An 18392-nucleotide genomic window follows, 5' to 3' on the forward strand; every position below is an offset into this window, starting at 1 on the left:
AGTGAACCAGCCTAAAACATTTGTTCTTTGTGAGAATATGATTATAGTTTAGGGCTGCAACTTAATGATTAATAATCAGCTTAATCTCACGCTTATGTTCCTATTTCAGTGAATGAACGTATTTATTATTATTTTTAAGTTAAGAAAGCTTTTAATTGGCTAGAAAGTCTCCAAATAGTTTGGGAGTTTAAAACCTTGTATTATTTCATCATTTAATGACCCTTTTATTCATCAACTCATCAATGTTCCCCTTTTTTACCCGAGTGAGGCAGGTTGGCGCGTCACTGGGTAAAGGCTTCTACATTAAACTTCGCTGTATTGATGGTCTGCAGGAACTGGCACAATGTGCATTTTGTGGATCCTGCTTTTTTGAGTTCATCTCATCACCACAGTCATTGTTTAAAGCTTTTTCTGTGGCACAAACTAGGGCAATACGACGTATTAATCGATGAACCGTCACAATATGCTTTTCTGAGCATATCAGGGATTCTTCCAAGTCTGTACTTAAAAGAACACTGACCTGTGTTTGAGTACAGAGAACATAATTAGTCCTGTTTAACTGGATTTAATGCAGCGCAGTGTCAAAATGTTGAATATGAATCATTTGTTCTCATCGTTTTTAAATAGCTTTTTTTAATGCAGCACTACTGGTTCTTTGTGGGCTGTTCCCACTTCTCACTTAATATCGTGAGACGTGGTGCATCATGAAAATTCCCTGAAGCATCGCAATATTATATTTTTGCCATACTGCCCAACTTTAAAACGGACAAACTCTTCTTACATTGGACAGAAGCCATACTGCCCTTGTATGCAGAAAGTGTAGAAATCTGCTGGAATTTGCATATATTAACACTCTATGGCATTTTTTTTTCTGCTGTAGCTGAATCATTACTGCAGCCCACACACTGTAGTTCACACACAAAACAACCTCACATTTTCAAGCACACCAGGCAGATGGCAATACTGTAAAACCTCATGTACTTTATTGCTTGTGTGTGTTCTTTACAACCTTAAATTTGCACAAGCTCAACTTTCCCCCCAGTTTCCCCTCACAGCTCTACAGCAGGTGCATGTATGTGTGTGTGTGTTTCAGCAAGTCTGATCAGCAGAGAGGCCTCACTGAGAGGGAGAGGATGCACACATACAACACAACATACACTCAAAGCCCACTCAACCTTCAGGGAGAAGTGTACAGTGAAAGTCAAAGAAAAAACAATCAAGAGGGAGAAAAAAAAAGCATCAGACATAATCATTACATCTAATAGAAATCACAACTGAATTAAATCATTCTAACAAGTCCAAACTGATTACACAATAAATTGAGTGGGAAAAAAAAACAAACAGAGCGCATAATGAAAGCAATGAAAGCAGGAAAAAGATGCAGGGGAAAGCAAGGAGAAAACACTTTTACAGCATTCGTCTGTCTGTCCATCCTCATCCTCCCCATGATCCAGTTCTCTGGACTCAGAGTAGCCACGCAGCAGTGTTGTGTGATTTATTTATATGTTTCTACCCACTGGATCATTTTTAGACTGAATAAATACATTTGAGAGAGACAGGGTGAGAGATAGAAATGTACAGAGAGAAAGAGAGAGAAAGAGAGAGAGAAAGAGAGAGAGAGAAAGAGAAAGCGAGAGAGAGATAATATATATATAGAGAGAGAGAAAGACAGAGTGAAAGAGATCCATTTCTAGGATGCAGCCAAAATGCCTGGCTGTTATGATGACTCTGGGGTAGCTTGTGCGCGGACCTCTGTTGTGTCTTGCGAGGTCATATCTGTGGCAATGAGCGTCTCCGTGGGCGGGTCGGTGACCGCAGGGGTAGGTGTGGCATCCAGAATGAGTGCTGGGGTCTGGTTGGCCGACAGGGTGACAGGTGGGACGAAATCAGAGGGCAGAGACACTCCAGGCATTGTGGGCAGAGAGGAGGGCAGAACACTGGGCATTGGCAAAGGAGCCATTCCAGGCAGGTTCAGAGGGGGGAGGGGAGCGAGAGGAGCAAGGGACGGCAGACCTGCAGAAACAAACACATATGGGTTAATGCACTGACAATACTCAGGAATTCAAACACACCTGGAATGAAGAGCAGAGCTGTAGATGTTTCTATAATGACACTGTACAACATTTAAAATGAAATAAATTAGAATAAAAATAATATCCAGAACTAATATGTAATAACATACCATTAAATTAACTGTAAAGTTAAATATCCAATAAAACACCCAAAACTGCATTCGTTACTAGTTTATATATATTATTTATTTAAATCCACACTTGTTAATGTCGTTTATAAGAGAATTAGTGGTATCTAAATTAATAATGCGTTACTAACACATTGCCATAACATATTAACAGCACTATTTTATTTTAATGCCTTTTTTATGACACCATTTCAAGCATCCAGAGTTCCACTATAAAGACCAGCTGCTTGCGTGCTGCTATAACTTTTAAAACTACATCCACAAACTTTTCAAACTTTTAAAATGGTCCACGAACGGCTCTTCAGAAAACAAAAGCTGTGTCCTGCTACTGTAAGGCTTTGACTTTGTTTATCTCCAAAGTACATCGAGTCTAAAGTACCATTTACAAGCAGAACACGCTGCTGATGCAAGCAGTATCATTAATTTAACAGACTACGCTGGACAAGACCAACAATACAAGTGGAATGCTAGTTTTCCTTGGAACAAGATATAGTGGTATGAGCTCGAGAGGCTGCTCAGATTTGGACCTATTCACTGAATATGACGTATACAGTCTGGTTGGAATAAGCAGCGAGTCAACATGCAGATTCTCACGTTGACTCTAATGTGCATTCCACCATGATGAAAATGATGGTATTGAATTACTGAAAATAATAAACATTGATGATTTTGTCCACTCACACAGCTATAACAAAAAGTGCTGCTTTTTAAAATAAGAATAATCTTATATAGACTGAAATTTGGGCAAATAAGTCAAATGTGATTAACTACATAAAAATAAAGATAATCATGATTCACTAATCAATTCTTTATGGAGTGGGTACAGATGTGTTATAGATCAGGGTTGACATTAAACTGAAGAGCTGAGCATAGATTCAACATTTTAAATATCCCTGGCCAAATAACATGTCCTGTTGATTTTGTGAGAGAAAATAACATCCTCTACAGGAAACAAACTTAAATGTGCAAATTTTACTGCACTTCAGTGTGATATTCATATAATTTATGCAATATTCATATTTCTTTTCTGAGTTTAACTTCCTGGGAAAAAATTACTGTTCTAAGATGCAGATTTTTACAGTGAAAATAAGTTAACAAGACAGAAATTGACCAAAGGCATCCAACATTTTGCATACAACTGTAAATGGGCACCAATATTATAGAACAATGTCAAAACCACCAAGCCAAGAGAAAAAAAGACCTGTAGCAGAGGGAGGCAGGCCGCTGATGCCTGCTAATGATACAGCACTGAGGTCCGGTAAGGGGATGTTGAGGTTGGGGAGGTTAGGAAGGTTGGGCAGCGGAGGAAGGCCAGCAGGTAACTGCATTAGCCCTGAAACAAAAAACAAAAAAAACAAGGTTTACCTGAAGATTCCAAATGAGTATCCACTGTGTGCAGCTGCAGATTACAGTAAGTTGGGGATCTCAAAATGACGTGATGCGCGTTTGTTACCTGGTAGCGTAGCGCTGGGGTTGCCTGATGGTAGACTGCCCAGTGCCGGAGTGACCTGAGTGGGCAGCAAGGGGACTGTGGGCACACCTGAAACAACATACATACACAAACCATCTTGACTCAAAGTGTCCTCAAAACAGAAGCCATGCTCTTACCAAAATGTGCGGTTATGATGAATCAGCAAAGTGTGCTTAGGCAAAAAGCCTTATATAGAAATATCACAGCTGGTGCAATGTACATTTCAAAATGTCATTTAATGCTGCAACTAAATTATTTCTATAATCAATTCCATTAACTAAATGTTATTCAATTGGAGTAATACGTCTGATTTTGTCTTTTATAATAACAATCAGAATGACCACAATGTGTACATACAGCAACCATGTATGTTTGATTAAAAGCTCAGACAAAGCAGTACCTGTGTGAAGTTCTGCAGGTATGGATGGAGCAGCTGAGCTGAGTGATAAGCTGGAAAGGCTATCCTCAAGTCCAGTGGGTGCAGGCTGTGAGACCGGAGGCGGGGTTACTGCAGAAAGTTGAACCTGGAAGATGTAAGAAATAAAAAAATGTAACTAAAAAAAAAAAATCCATTTACAGTGAGTGGGAATCTGTTAAAACGAAGCTCTACACCCAAAAAACAACTTTTCTGGTATCAAATAATGACTCACAGAATAAAGCTGGCTAAAGATTTCCATTATTTAAATTCATAACAGGGTCAGTGCTGAGTTACGAATGATCTACCAACCAAAAATATCCAGACAGCACCAGAATATTACCGCTGATGAAGGACTAGAGGATGATGAACAAACTCCACAGCAACATATGACCTATTGTCTGTAACTTTACATCTAACAAGATGATAACGCAATTGACACACAATCCAACGATGATGCATAAAGAGTCATGATCAGGACAATGGTGGGACAATGGTGGGACAATGGTGGGACTACCGTACCATTTAACAGCTTGCTAAATATACTGTGAAACTGCAGTTGACACTCTTTTAAGAAATGTGCAGGTGCATGCCCTAAAAGTTTGTTAAGAAGCTCCCGGATAGTTTAGCTACTCTATGGCTCTTCTTTTCCTACTTATTTCACTAAGTTTTGCTTGTGGACATGCAGCAGAAAATAAACGCCAACATTACTCACTGCAGTAAACCAAGCAAGCTAAAGTCTTAAGATAGCTCTACGCTGGAACTTTTAAAAGTACAAAGTCTACAGCCAAGAATCAGGATCACAGAAAGGTAACAAATAACATTAGATAATACATAGACAAAATTTCATTTACTTTTAATGTCAAAACAGTGGCTTATTATGGGGACTTGAAAAGCCATTAGGCTAAAGTAGAGTACATTTCACACGGTCTCTGCTGTGCATTTCCCACAGTCTGATTTACTGTCTGAGTAAATACCTGCATAATCAACAGCTGAATAAAATGATTGCTCTTTTTATGTAGAACATGTGGGCATGGTTTTAAATAATCCCTTGCAGCCTGAGGTTTCTCCAGCATGGGGCACAATACTATGACAACATTTGTCAAGAATCTACACCAGAAGGAGTTCACTGAATTAGAATTAACAACCATTTGTCTCTGTGTTGGCACACTGTGAAATTAGACCTCTGTATTTACCCAATCCGTGCAGTGAAACACCCACAAACATGTACACTAGTGAGCACATACACTAGGGGGTAGTGAGCACACTTGCCCAGAGCGGTGGGCAGCCCAATCCACAGTGCCCAAGGAGCAATTGGGGGTTAAGTGCCTTGCTCAAGGGCACTTCAGTCATGGACTGTCAGCTCAGGGGATCAAACCGGCAACCTTCCGGTCACAGGGCTGGTTCCCTAACCTCCAGCCCAAGACGACAAACATGAATGCATGTTTGCAGTAACACCTACTAAACTGACAGGTGACACTGTTTTTAAGCGATGCTGACTAATATATTATTTAATTTTATTTTTATTAAAGACTTTCATTTAACTTTCAAAAAAAGCTTCTTCTTTCGGCTGCTCCCTTTAGGGGTCTCCACAGCGGATCATCTGCCTCCATCTTGCCCTATCCACTGCCTCCTCTACTTTTACACCAACCATCTCCATGTCCACCTTCACTACACCCATAAACCTTCTCTGAGGTCTACCTCTTCTCCTTCTACCTGGCAGCTCCATCTCCAACATTCTTTGACCAATATATCCACTATTCCTCCTAAATCCAGAATTGAAAGTAGGTCAAAGCTGCAGCAGACAGTGCGATCTGGTTTGTTGTGCGAAATAATCTTTAAACAGAAAATCATGACAATTATTTTTAAATTTTCCTAATGTCCAGTGACAAGTGGACATTGAGCATACAAACTGCCTGATTTCACTTCCAGTGAAACACAGACAAATAAGTTTCTGCAGAGAAACAGATGGCCTATAATCTATAATCATCTGTTCATCTGACGAAGTCCTATATAAAAATGACATAATACCTCAGTAAAGCCATCCTTCAGTGGGCTGGCTGGTTCACTGGGAGGACATCCAGGAAAGCTGATCTTCTTTCCCTCCTCAAAAGGCCGCGTAGGGATCCTGTGCAGGTAACCATAACCAATACCACAGCCCAAACTGGAAAGAGACACACACAAAAAATGCTGTAATGTGCACACAACTAAACATGAACACAAGAACACCTAGACTGTCAAAATCAGACACCCACCTGCCCTCTCCACCCCAGGCGCTGTTAGGAGTTATAACAACTTCTCTGCAGCTGTCAGTGTCTGTGTTGTAAACGTAGAGTTTTAGTCCTTTGCCCTCATGGGTTTCTATCAAGGAGAACAAGTCCTCTGACTACAGGGAGAAAAGAGACACACATCAATTAGGCACAGTTAACACCTATTACTCATTTATTAGTCAGACAACAAAATCTACATGTAACTTTCAAATATAGCTTTTGTTTGTTTATACAAATACAGTTTCACACTTCATGTTGACAGTAATGTCATTACACTGTATCTTAGGGATGTGATTTCAATGCAATGGCATAATCTGGAATTCCGATCCTGTGCTACATCCCAGCAAAGCTTACGCCACGGCAACATGCATACACAGTTATAATCTGAACAGTAAGCAGCAGAAGCCATGGATACAGAGTATCTAGTCTATAAGTATTATAATTATTTGATATTACAAAGATACATGAGTTTCAGTAAAACGCATTCAGGATGTGAAACATGTATTAGTGTTTTTCAACATTGCCATTCTATTTAATAAATCCCAATCACTGACACCATGACAGGAAATCCCTACTCTATTCCGTTCTTGTTTTTCTTGAATTGGGTTAATATGCATGATATGAAATGATGCTCAGAAACTGGTATCTGCAGACTTGGGGGAGTCAGGGCGGGGGGGGTAGGGTAAGGGGGAAGAAAAACTGAATTACCTCATTCATAACTGTGTCGGCCCCAATGATGTAGTCTGTGTACGGCCTCAGACCTGCGAGGGCGGCTGGAGAATTCGGCTCAACCTCCTACAAGACAGAGAAAGGCAGACAAAGAAACAACAGAGCTGGTTTCAAGAATATGCACTATTTGTTTTTACCCTGTCTTTGTTGAGTTGATGGCCTGACAAACCAGTTTTTAGTCCGATTAACTCCTGCACTACACTGTGAAATGTTCAACCTGGGTTTTCTAGGCTTGCTTTAAAAACAATTGACACAATTTTCCTTATTCATTATGTAGCTTATCGGATGAGACATGTTTGATGTCTCTAGTGTGCTATGATAATAACGTAACTAACAAGTAGCGGAAAAGTAAACCACCACTTAACAACATGTTAAACGCATGCTTGAACCATCTTGGTTAAAAAGTATCTTGAGATGTTGAGTAATCCCTAACAGACTTGTTTATGTGGTTTTGAGACTTCAAATGGCAGCTACTGCTCTCTATTATTACCAAACATGCTCTGGCTGCTCCATTACATTTGGGTAAGAGGAAAAACTGCGCAAATTAGACTTTCTTCTGAAATATCCCGTCAAGGTGCTCCAAAGAGACACAAAGATAATCCATCACATACTCACCAGCACATGCCAAACATTCTCGTTTGCCCCCTCAAAGCTGCAGAAACGGATGCTGACTCCGAGAAGGCCTTGGCCGCCCCACATGTTGCTCGGAGTAACCGTGGATTCCCGCAGCTCCAGGGTCTTACTGCTGTACACCAGCATCTTCACCGGCTTCTCCACGTTAGCCTTCAGCAAGTCTTTTAGGGTGTCATTGTCCTTGTTCTAAAATATAAATTCAGAACAAGGAGCTAACACATCAAAATACACCAAAAACATGCAGATGTCTACTAATAGCTTCAATATCTCAGATGACTGAAAAGATTCCAGTGGTGTCATCATCAGCACTACAATTTAGGCCAAGACTATTGTTAATCCACATCCAGGAAACTGGTCTTTAAGCTCATTTAAATGCCTGTTAAAAGGTGTAGCTCAACCAAACACATTAACATGTCTAACAATGGAAAGAAGCTAGTAACCAACAAGTATTATGATTTCACTGGTATAAAATACTGTGCTTTCATGATTCCCCAAGTCATCTTCTCTTCCATTTACTGCCTAACATAACTGAACCAGGCCTCTGTAATCACACTCTGCTTTTATTAACTTATTGCAATTTTGGTAGTCCTTAGCAAAAAGGACTGTGTAGAAGCAGAAGAGTAGACGGGTGTATCTACTTCTCTCCTCTTTGCTTTGCACATGTTGATCTTTTTCTCCCAAGTCTTGAACTCCTTCAAGCTACAGGTCTACCTCCTACTGCACCAGCCAAAAAAAGCTGAGGTTTCACTAAAGATCAGTGATTGATAGGGGCTTGACAGTTGGGTGTGAGAGCAGTCAACATACCAGTCTGGTGTTATTGATGGACACAATGAAGTCAAAGAAAGGCTCCAGTCCCGCCCGGTGTCCAGGGGAGTTCTCCTGTACCTGCACCACGGACACACAACTCCAGTTAGACTAAAGACACATTCTGGTTTCTTTTACTCTGCAGTTATGGAGATGTAAGGGATATACAGCAGCTTCAAAATGCAAACGAAATAAATTCCTGAACATATCTATCACTTCTGATCAGCACATCCAATAGCCAGACTGAAGACTTGAAGCTTTGAGTTTACACACCCTTTACCAGAAGTATTTAAACAACTGCCCTGCAGGTCCGGGTTACTACTGCTGTAACACGCTCCCCTACCTGGGAGTCAGGTGTGTAGCCAAACAGGGACAGTAAGATTCAATTAAACTACAGAAACACGTTTGGACTTCAGGTCCAGATTTGAATCCTTTAGCACTCACGACTAAAACTGGCTTAACCAAGACCTCCAGCACAGCCTAATCACGCAATCTAAAGACTCGTTAGTACATGGGAGCCAAATCTCGCCCAAACGAACATGTAACCCACTTTTAAGTTTATGCCCAGCTTTATATACAAAGCAACAGTGCTCTGATTAAGGCACCGCATCAATCAGTGTCGGAGAGGTAGCTGCTAAACTGGAGCGTTAGCCACACATGACTCCAGACCAAACACTGCGCTTTATTAAACCGACACCACTTAATCCACTTTTACAGTCTGTGAAGCGTCTAATTACACCGTAACTCCGTTTTAGACCAAAACGCATAGATTTGTTTGGAAAATGGCTGCTTTTAGCCGCGTTAGCATCCAGGCCGTGGTGCTAAAGCGTCGGACTCGATTTCGTCGTTTAGCCGCCGCTGGTGAGCTCAAACGCGCCCGGTCAGCCAGCTACAGCTCCGGATTTACATAACTAATAAAGTCCGTCAAGTCTTAAAATCCTACCCGGAGTACGTGGTAGCCCTCCGAGCCCCCACCGGGGATCTCCACGCTCTGAGAGCCCCCCATACCGAGAACCGTGAACTGTCCGTCCCGAACCGGAGCGACACGTCGGTAGTAGCTGTGCCTGAATCATAAACGAATCGGTTTATTAGGACTGGTTCATTTCAATGTTTCAATCGAGCCGATTCACAAGTCCAGAGAATCGATTTTTTATAACGTTACAGAAACGAATCGTAAGAAGAACACTGGCGTTTATAAAGGTTAATCATTACGTTTTATATTATACTGAGTCTTTTTTCAAACTTAAGCTTTCTTTACCATCGAAGAAAGTGAAATAAAGCATATGTACACAAAGGTAAAGAAAAGAGCAATTTAACAAAGCTGAAAAAATTAAAAAATGATTGATTGTTTAAAGTGCTTAAGACGTTTTTTATGTACATTTTAACAATAGACAGGGCCCCAATGTAGCTTTAGGAAATATCGTATAGCAGTACCACATATTACATTAAATTATCTGAGATCAGTTTTGCCTTTATTGTGTGTTTAGCTTTATCTCATTGTTATTGGTGGAATTAAAAAATATAATAATAATAATAATAATAATAATAATAATAATAATAATAATAAATAAGCGGTGAAGCATTTTTCAATTCAATAATTCAAATTCCGATCACTACTCATCAATTCTATTTAACTTGTGAATCGTTCAGTCACTGAATCACATGTTCGATTCATTGAATCAGACAGTTCAAAGGAACCGGTGCGTTAGACTGAATCGACACTCAACGGTAACACGTCGGTTGAGCTGCAAGTTGGCGCATGCGCAGTTCGCTCCATGTGACGTGGCAGCATGGAGAGAATTAGCGGGTTAATTAATATATTTGTTGATTTATTTTTTAATCTGGATAATTTATTCCTGGTTCGATATTATTATTGAGCTGTCGCTCGACTAGAGGATATGTGTAACTCTGATTTCTAGAAACGTCATCGCTACTGTGGTTTATGGTCACAAATGAAGTGCTGCCCCCTTCTGGTGGGAACGTTTTAGAAGAACAGCGGTATTCGTACACCATTGAGAGCATCGTGGTATCAGCAGAAGAAGTATTCAATATTCAGAAAAGAACATAAACAACTGAAACACATTTTGTACATTTTATTAATTTGTAAATTAATAAACGGTACCATATAATTTTAGGACATTCTCACTGCATGTTTGTTTTTAAGTTTAGAAGAATCTGTATTTATGTATTTATGGGTCATTCTATAGAAACGTCCATTTTTGTGTCCCTAGCATTTACAGATATATTACACTTGAAAAACATGCTGGGGTTACAATTCTATTATATTTAAAATAAAACAATAAGGCATTTTAACAATTACACTTTAATGAGTCAATTTAGAAATATTAGTTTTTAAATCAATCACAGTTCCAAGTCCTCACAGTCATGTGTAAAGGGTGAGTGTCATATTTTAAGGTAAAACACAGTTTTTCTGCAGTTTTAACTGCAATAATCTATACCATATAATACACAGTTCAATGGCATAAAGAAAACAAACGCCTAATAAATATTATATAATCTATAATGAAAGGTGTTGTCCCAGGAGTCGTGTCACTGGTGTTGCTGAGTAAAAGAAATCTCTTATTTTGAAATAAAAATCACACTGATGACGTCACATGACGTCCTTTTACCTGTTTTCTGAAGATATATGAAGAAATGCACAAGGTGAGTCCACTGTTTTTTCAGTAATCAGAATTTTTCTCATTTTTCTTCCTTTTAGTTGAAGTCACTCCACGACCCTGAGGGGGAAGCGGCTTAGAGAATGGATGGATGGATGGATGGATGGATAGTTGAAGTCACTGGTGTGACCTATTTTATTTTGGGTAACATTTGTGAAAAAAGAATCCAAATGGATTGAATTACATTTTTTAGTGGATATTCCATGATAGGCAACATGTGGTTTGAGGCTCTGTGGCAGACTTTTTGTGCAATGCATTTTTCATTAAAAATGTCACTGGTGTTACTGCCTTTGGTGTTACCTTTCTTATATGTAACACCAGTGAGGATTGCTAACACCAGTGACTCCTATGGATAGATAGAAATGTGGGCTTTTCTGTAGAATGACTTATATATTTTTTAAATTCTGCACGTGTTAGCTTGAGTATAGCATGAGTGCGGGTGCTAAACTGGCCTGCCTACTGAGAGTTGAGCCTGCCAACTTTTTTTAAACATTTTGCTTCAATCAAATTCAAAATAGGCATATATATTTAAAAAAACAGTAACATTTCATACTTTTGTCATTGTATTACATTCAGTTAAATACAGGATTTAAATTATTTATACGTCATTGCATTCTGTTTTTTTGAAATTTGGTTGTAATTATAAGGACATTCAGTTCACCTGACATGATGTGTGTGACATTTACACAGTACAACAGGCAATTACTGCTCAATTGTCTGTTAAGATCTGAATCAGCTTAGGAATTAGGAATAAAATCATATGCCGCAGTTCTAGAAGTTATATAATGTAATTTGACCTAATTTGATCATGTTACTTTAAGTTAGATCTGTGTTTGTCTGATAAAAGAAAACATGATGAAACTGACGTTACAGAAATATAACCCTCAAAATCAGCAAAGCTTGCTTTCCTCTGATTCCTACTAATCATGCATGACAGATAGATCCTCAACAATAAGTTGGGATAATAATAATTCCATGTACATCGTTTTGCTGGAGGCATTTAGTCAATAAAATGATTGTTCTATTCTGGTCACAGAACAATGGATCTGTTTTGTCTCTTGGTCTCTTGGTGTCACCTTGAGTTGACCTTCTGCAGTCTACCTACGTCAGTTTTTTCCCAGCTCTAGTTTTGTGGTTCACTTGCACTGCACTTTTTTTTCTCAATAATAATATTTTTTCTCCAAATACTAGAAGCACAGATTTATTTATTTAGTGATAATGCGTTAAATTATATCATTAGTTGATTATCAAGTGCTTCTGTTGTTGAATCAGATGTATGCATTGTATCATTTACCACTACGGAAGGAAACACAGCTTATGCATAAGTTACTGTGTTTTATCAACAGGCTGAAGTTGGCCCCAGCCACGCCGCACATAAAGAGAGCTTTGCTCCAACAGTTTGCTCTTACTCAAATTTACATCAGCCTCTAAGTCTCAGCCCTCTGCCTGCCTCCACACCTACCTTGCTCCTTCCTTCTGTCCCCCCAAAACATAGAAACCACAACCAGCAGGCTAGCCGGCTTTACACTGAGTGTCTGTCCTGTTGCACTCACTCCCATCATCATGACGTGCTTTGAGAAGCTTGTCATGAGGCGCATTAAAGACCAGCTTCCTCTTCAATGGACCGCTGCAATTAACATATCACTCCCCATCTCCACCACACTCCACCTGGCTCTCACCCACCTGGACAATGAGGACACCTACGTCAGAATGCAGTTCATAGACTTCAGTTCAGCGTTCAACACCATCATCCCTCAGCAGCTGATTGGAAAACTGAACCTTCTGGGCCTGAACGCATCCCTCTGGATCCTGGATTTCCTGACTGAGAGACCCCAGTTAGTCAGGATAGGTAATAACATCTCCAGCACCACCACACTGAGCACCGGTGCCCCTCAGGGCCGTGTCCTCAGTCCACTGCTGTTCACTCTGCTGACTCACGACTGTACTGCAAAGCACAGCTCAAATCACATCATCAAGTTTGCTGATGACACAACTGTGGTGGGTCTGATAAGCAAGAATAATGAGTCAGCGTACAGAGAGGAGGTGCAGAACCTGGTGTGGAGCCAACAACCGGTTTCTGAATGTGGACAAAACTAAGGAGATGGTTGTTGACTTCCGAAGAGTGCAAGGTGACCAACCCCCCAATGAACATCACTGGCTCTGCTGTGGAAATCGTCAGGAGCACCAAGTTCCTCTGTGTTCACATCAAAGAGAACCTCCCTCAACACTTACTTCATAGCCAAGAGAGGCCAGCAGCACCTCTACTTCCTGCGGAGACTGAAGAAGGCTCATCTCCCCCCTCCCATCCTCACCATGTTCTACAGGAGGACTGTGGACACCATCCATCTCTCACACTGACTTTACTCAACGCTGCCGTCTGGCAGAAGGTACCGGTGCATCCGTGCCACCACTGCCAGACTCTACAACAGTTTTATTCCTCAAGCAATCAGGTTTTAAACTTAAACTTTAGCTAACCCCCCCCCTTCACACACACACACACACACACACAACTCTTTGATGCTCTGGATCTTTGCTGCTACACTGTTTTCACTGTTTTACTCAGGTTTTTCTACCTCAGTAACTGCAGTGTTTATGTCAGGCATCCAACTGCGTGACTCACAGATCACAGCATGTTAATATCTCTGCACCTTATTCCACGACCTCATGTCCAGTATGAGTGCTGGGTCGGTGCTGCACTGTCCTGTCTGTTTACTGTGTCTAATGTCTGTCTAATTTATCAGATTTATTATATTGTTTCTAGTTTAATTTTTTGTTTGTGCACGATGTCTGCACGTTCACACTTTCTGCTTTATGTTCCTTGTTGCACCGTGATGTTCCTGGAGGAACGTAATTTCACTCCACTGTGTACTTGTACATACACGGAATGACAGTAAAAGCCTCTTGACTTGACTTGACGTTATATCTATGCCTAACTCTAACCCTGTTTGTTTAAGTTAATAATTGACTTTTAATCTACAATTTAGGTAACAGGGTTGAACTTAAGTGATCTTGTCTGTCAACATCACGTCACTGAAGAGAAAGAAAAAAAGAATGAGAAAAAATAATGTCTTGCTGCTTTGATCTTCAGATGATGCAAATTCCTATTAACAATAGTCTTTCAGAATATTCCAGATGCGTCTTTGGGGTGAATGTGGTCAGATAGCAGAGCTGAGTGAAGGTTGAGAGACACAACTCAAACGTTCATTTGGCATGACTGTACACACTGTGAAAAGATGCTTCTTCAAGGGTTCTTGCGTAAATGCAACGGTTCTACTTAGATCTATATAAGCCCTATATAGAACCATTTGCTTGCATAAAAGGTTCTTTGCATGTTGAATGGAAAATGTATTGTATATGGTTCTATAAAGCACCAAAAAGGGTTCTTCTGTTGATACAATATCAATCTTACAACAATAGAAGAACCAATTTTAGTGCTATATAGAACTCTTTTCACAATTGTTCTATATAGAATCATATATAAAACCCTTTCCTGTCAATCTGAAAAGCCATTTCACCACGCAAAGCATGAAAAGGTTCTACAACCCCAAAATGTAAATAAAAGCAAAATGCAGTGATATGCAAATCACGTAAACCCTTTATTTCATGAAAATTTTACAAAGAAAACATATTGAATGTTGAAACAGAGAAATGTTATTGTTTTTTGAAAAATATATGCCCATTTTTAATGTGATGCCAACAACATGTTCCAAAAAAGTCGGGACAGGGGCAGCAAAAGGCTATTAAAAAAGCCACCTGGTGGTTAATTGGCAACAGGTCAGTGACATGATTGAGTATAAAAAGAGCATCTCTGAGAGTCTTTCAGAAGTAAAGTTCACCGCTCTGTGAAAGACTGTGTGACAATTCAAGAACAATGTTTCTCAACATACAATAGCAAAGATCATTTTCTTTTCATCATCTGCAGAACATAATATAATTAGAAGATTCAGAGAATCTGGAGAAATCTCTGTATGTAAGGGACAAGGCCAAAAAGCTATTTGCTAGCAATGATTTGGGCCCTCAGGTGGCACTGCATTAAAAACAGACATGATTCTGTAGCGGAAATCACTGCATGGGGTCAGAAACACTACTGAAAACCACTGACTGTGAATACAGTTCGTTTCTTCAATCACAAATGCAAGTTAAAACTCTAAAACTCAAAGAAGAAACCATATAACAGGATCCAGAAACACAACCGCCTTCTTGATTTGCAAATCTTTGCATTCTATTCTTATTTACAACCCCGTTTCCAACACGTTGGCACGTTGGGCAGAATGTAAATAAATATAGAATGCAATGATATGCAAATTTAAATCCTACATTTAAATGAAAATACTACAAAGACAGCATGTCAGATGTTAAAACTGAGAAATTGTATTTTTTTAAAAAATATATGCTGATTTTGAATTTAATGCCAACAACACATTCCAAAAAAGTTGGGACAGGGGCATGTTCACCATGTTTACCAGGTGTTGCATCACCTCTTCTTTTATTGACACTCTGTAAGCTTTTTGGGAACTGAGGAGACCGACTGCTGTGGTTTTGAAAGTGATACAGTTTCCCATGCTTGCTTAACATAGGATTTCAGCAGCTCAACAGTTTGGCTCTCCTTTGCCATATGTTTCATTTCATTATGCACCACATGTTAGCAGTGGTGACAGGTCTGGACTGCAGGAAGGCCAGTTTAGCACCCGGACTCTTTTAATATGGAGCAATGCTGTTGTAATACATACAGAATGTGGCTTGGCGTGGTCTTGTAGAAAGAAGCAGTGGTGGACAGTAAGATAAGATAAGATAATCCTTTATTAGTCCCACAGCGGGGAAATTCACAGTATTACAGCAGCAGCAGAGTAACAGGAGTAAGGCACTCAGTAATAGAAATGGTAAGCAGTATAAACCTTATCAACATTATAAATAATAAAAATTAAAGCTAAATCTCTAGACTATTTACAACAAAATAAGGAAAATAATAAAATAAAATAAAATAAGAGTTGCATATAAATCTGTATTGCACTTAGCATATTGCACAATGAAAAATGTTCGCATTCTGAATGTAAGTGTATATTGTATGTGTGTATATATTGTGTGTGTGTGTGTGTGTGTGTATATTGTGTGTGTGTGTGGTCTACTGGGAGCAGTGCTGGTTGTACAGTCTCACAGCAGCAGGAAGGAAGGACCTGCGATAGCGCTCCTTCACACACTTGGGGTGAAGGAGCCGGTCACTGAAGGAACTGCCCAGTGCTACCAGAGTCTCACGCATGGGGTAGGAGTCGTTCTCCAGCTTGTTCAGCATCCTCCTTTCTCCCCCGCCTGCACTGGGTCTAGAGGAGTCCCTAGGACCGAGCCGGCCCTCCGGATCAGTTTGTCCAGTTTCTTCCTGTCTGCAGTGGAGATGCTGCCGCCCCAGCAGACCACTCCATAGAAGATGGCTGATGCCACCACTGTGTCGAAAAAGGTCCTCAGGAGTGGCCCCTGCACTCCAAATGACCTCAGTCTCCTGAGCAGGTAGAGTCTGCTCTGTCCTCTCCTGTAAAGTGCAGCAGTGTTGTCTGACCAGTCCAGTTTATAGTTAAGATGCACACCCAGGTACCTATAAGAGTCCACTCTTTCAATGTCCGTTCCCTGGATGTTCACTGCTGGAGGGGGATGTGTGCGCCTGCGGAAATCCACCACCAGTTCTTTGGTCTTCCCTGCATTGATCTGTAGGTGATTCCGCAGACACCAGTCCACAAAGTCCTGAATCAGTTCTCTGTTCTCTCCGTCGTCCTCATTTGTGATGCGGCCGACGATCGCTGAGTCATCAGAGAACTTCTGTAGGTGGCAGTTGGGTGAGTTGTACATGAAGTCTGCAGTGTACAGGGTGAAGAGGAACGGTGCTAACACCGTCCCCTTTGGGGCCCCTGTGTTACAGACCACCATGTCGGACACACAGTCCCTTGTCCTCACATACTGTGGACGGTTGGTGAGGTAGTCCAGGATCCAGTGTGTTAGGTGATGGCCCACCCCTGCCTGTTCCAGCTTGTCCTCCAGGAGCCCAGGCTGTATGGTGTTGAAAGCACTGGAGAAATCAAAGAACATGATTCTCACAATGTGCCCAGGCTTCTCCAGGTGAGAAAGAGCTCCATGCAGCAGGTAGATGATGGCGTCATCCACCCCGATGCCAGGTTGGTAGGCAAACTGAAGTGGGTCCATAGATGAGCTCACCATAGGGCGGAGTTGTCTAAGGACCAGCCTCTCCAGTGTCTTCATCAGGTGTGATGTCAGTGCCACCGGCCTGTAGCTGCTGAGGTCTTTTGGGTGCTGTGTTTTTGGCAATGGCACCACACAAGTTGTCTTCCACAGTTGTGGTACTCTCCCCAGCTTCAGGCTTGTGTTGAAAATGTGCTCCACTATCCCGCACAGCTGATCTGCGCAGGACTTGAGGAGCCTGGCACTGACGCCGTCCAGCCCTGTAGCCTTCCTCGCCTTGATCTTCCTGAGCTCATTTCTCACCTGGGCCATTGTGAAAGTCAGACTGGAGCAGGGGGGGTGCTGGGTGTTGAAATGTGTGAACGGGGTGTTACGACAACCAGCAGAAGAACCAGTGGGGGGTGGGTGTGAGCTGAAAGTTGTTGTGCTGGGGGTGGTTGTGAGAGAGGGGGTAGAGCAGCATGCTGGAAGTGCCAGACAGGAGGGTTTCAGCAGAGATGTCAGTCTAGTGGGAGGGGCGGGTGAGGGATCAAACCTGTTGAATTACAGTAAATGTAATTCTTAATGCACTTAAGTAATTTTTCATGTATCTGTACTTTTTACTTTCACTCCACTAAATTTCAAAGTCTAATGTTTTACTTTTTACTCCACTACATTTTGTGAAATCCGTCGTTCCTTTTGGTTTATGTGTGAATAAAAATGTAATATGTTGAGTCTGTTCAACATAAATGATGAACTAACCTAACTTTGTGTAAATAGAACACAATATAGAAATATGTCCACATATGCAGTCGAGACTGACGCGGCTTTTTTCTGAATTTCTACAAACACCATTTCATTTTATAGTAAATGAGTTTGGGCTGGTTTATGTTTATGAACAGACGCCTACAGATCAACATAGTAAAGGAGCTCATCTGTGATCCTGAGTTTAAAGCCAGTTTTTATTCAACTTAAACTTGGAACTAAGTTGTAAATAAATCTGAAACTGAAACTTTGCTTGTGTGTA

General features: G+C 40.7%; 1 protein-coding gene across 1 annotated transcript; it reads right to left on the minus strand.

The window, feature by feature from the left end:
• Positions 1-961: 961 nt before the first annotated feature.
• gorasp2 (golgi reassembly stacking protein 2) lies at positions 962-9591 on the minus strand. The gene is made up of 10 exons (XM_017715553.2): positions 9466-9591; positions 8523-8603; positions 7701-7904; positions 7065-7151; positions 6342-6472; positions 6118-6250; positions 4072-4195; positions 3654-3740; positions 3402-3533; positions 962-2013 (listed from the first exon to the last, which is right to left on the minus strand). Exons 1-10 carry the CDS (start codon positions 9526-9528, stop codon positions 1718-1720), a joined length of 1338 nt encoding a protein of 445 aa, XP_017571042.2. The 5' UTR covers positions 9529-9591; the 3' UTR covers positions 962-1717.
• Between the last annotated feature and the right edge of the window lie 8801 nt (positions 9592-18392).

This window comes from Pygocentrus nattereri, chromosome 26 (genome assembly GCF_015220715.1).
Source record: "Pygocentrus nattereri isolate fPygNat1 chromosome 26, fPygNat1.pri, whole genome shotgun sequence".
Classification (NCBI taxonomy): Eukaryota; Metazoa; Chordata; class Actinopteri; order Characiformes; family Serrasalmidae; genus Pygocentrus; species Pygocentrus nattereri.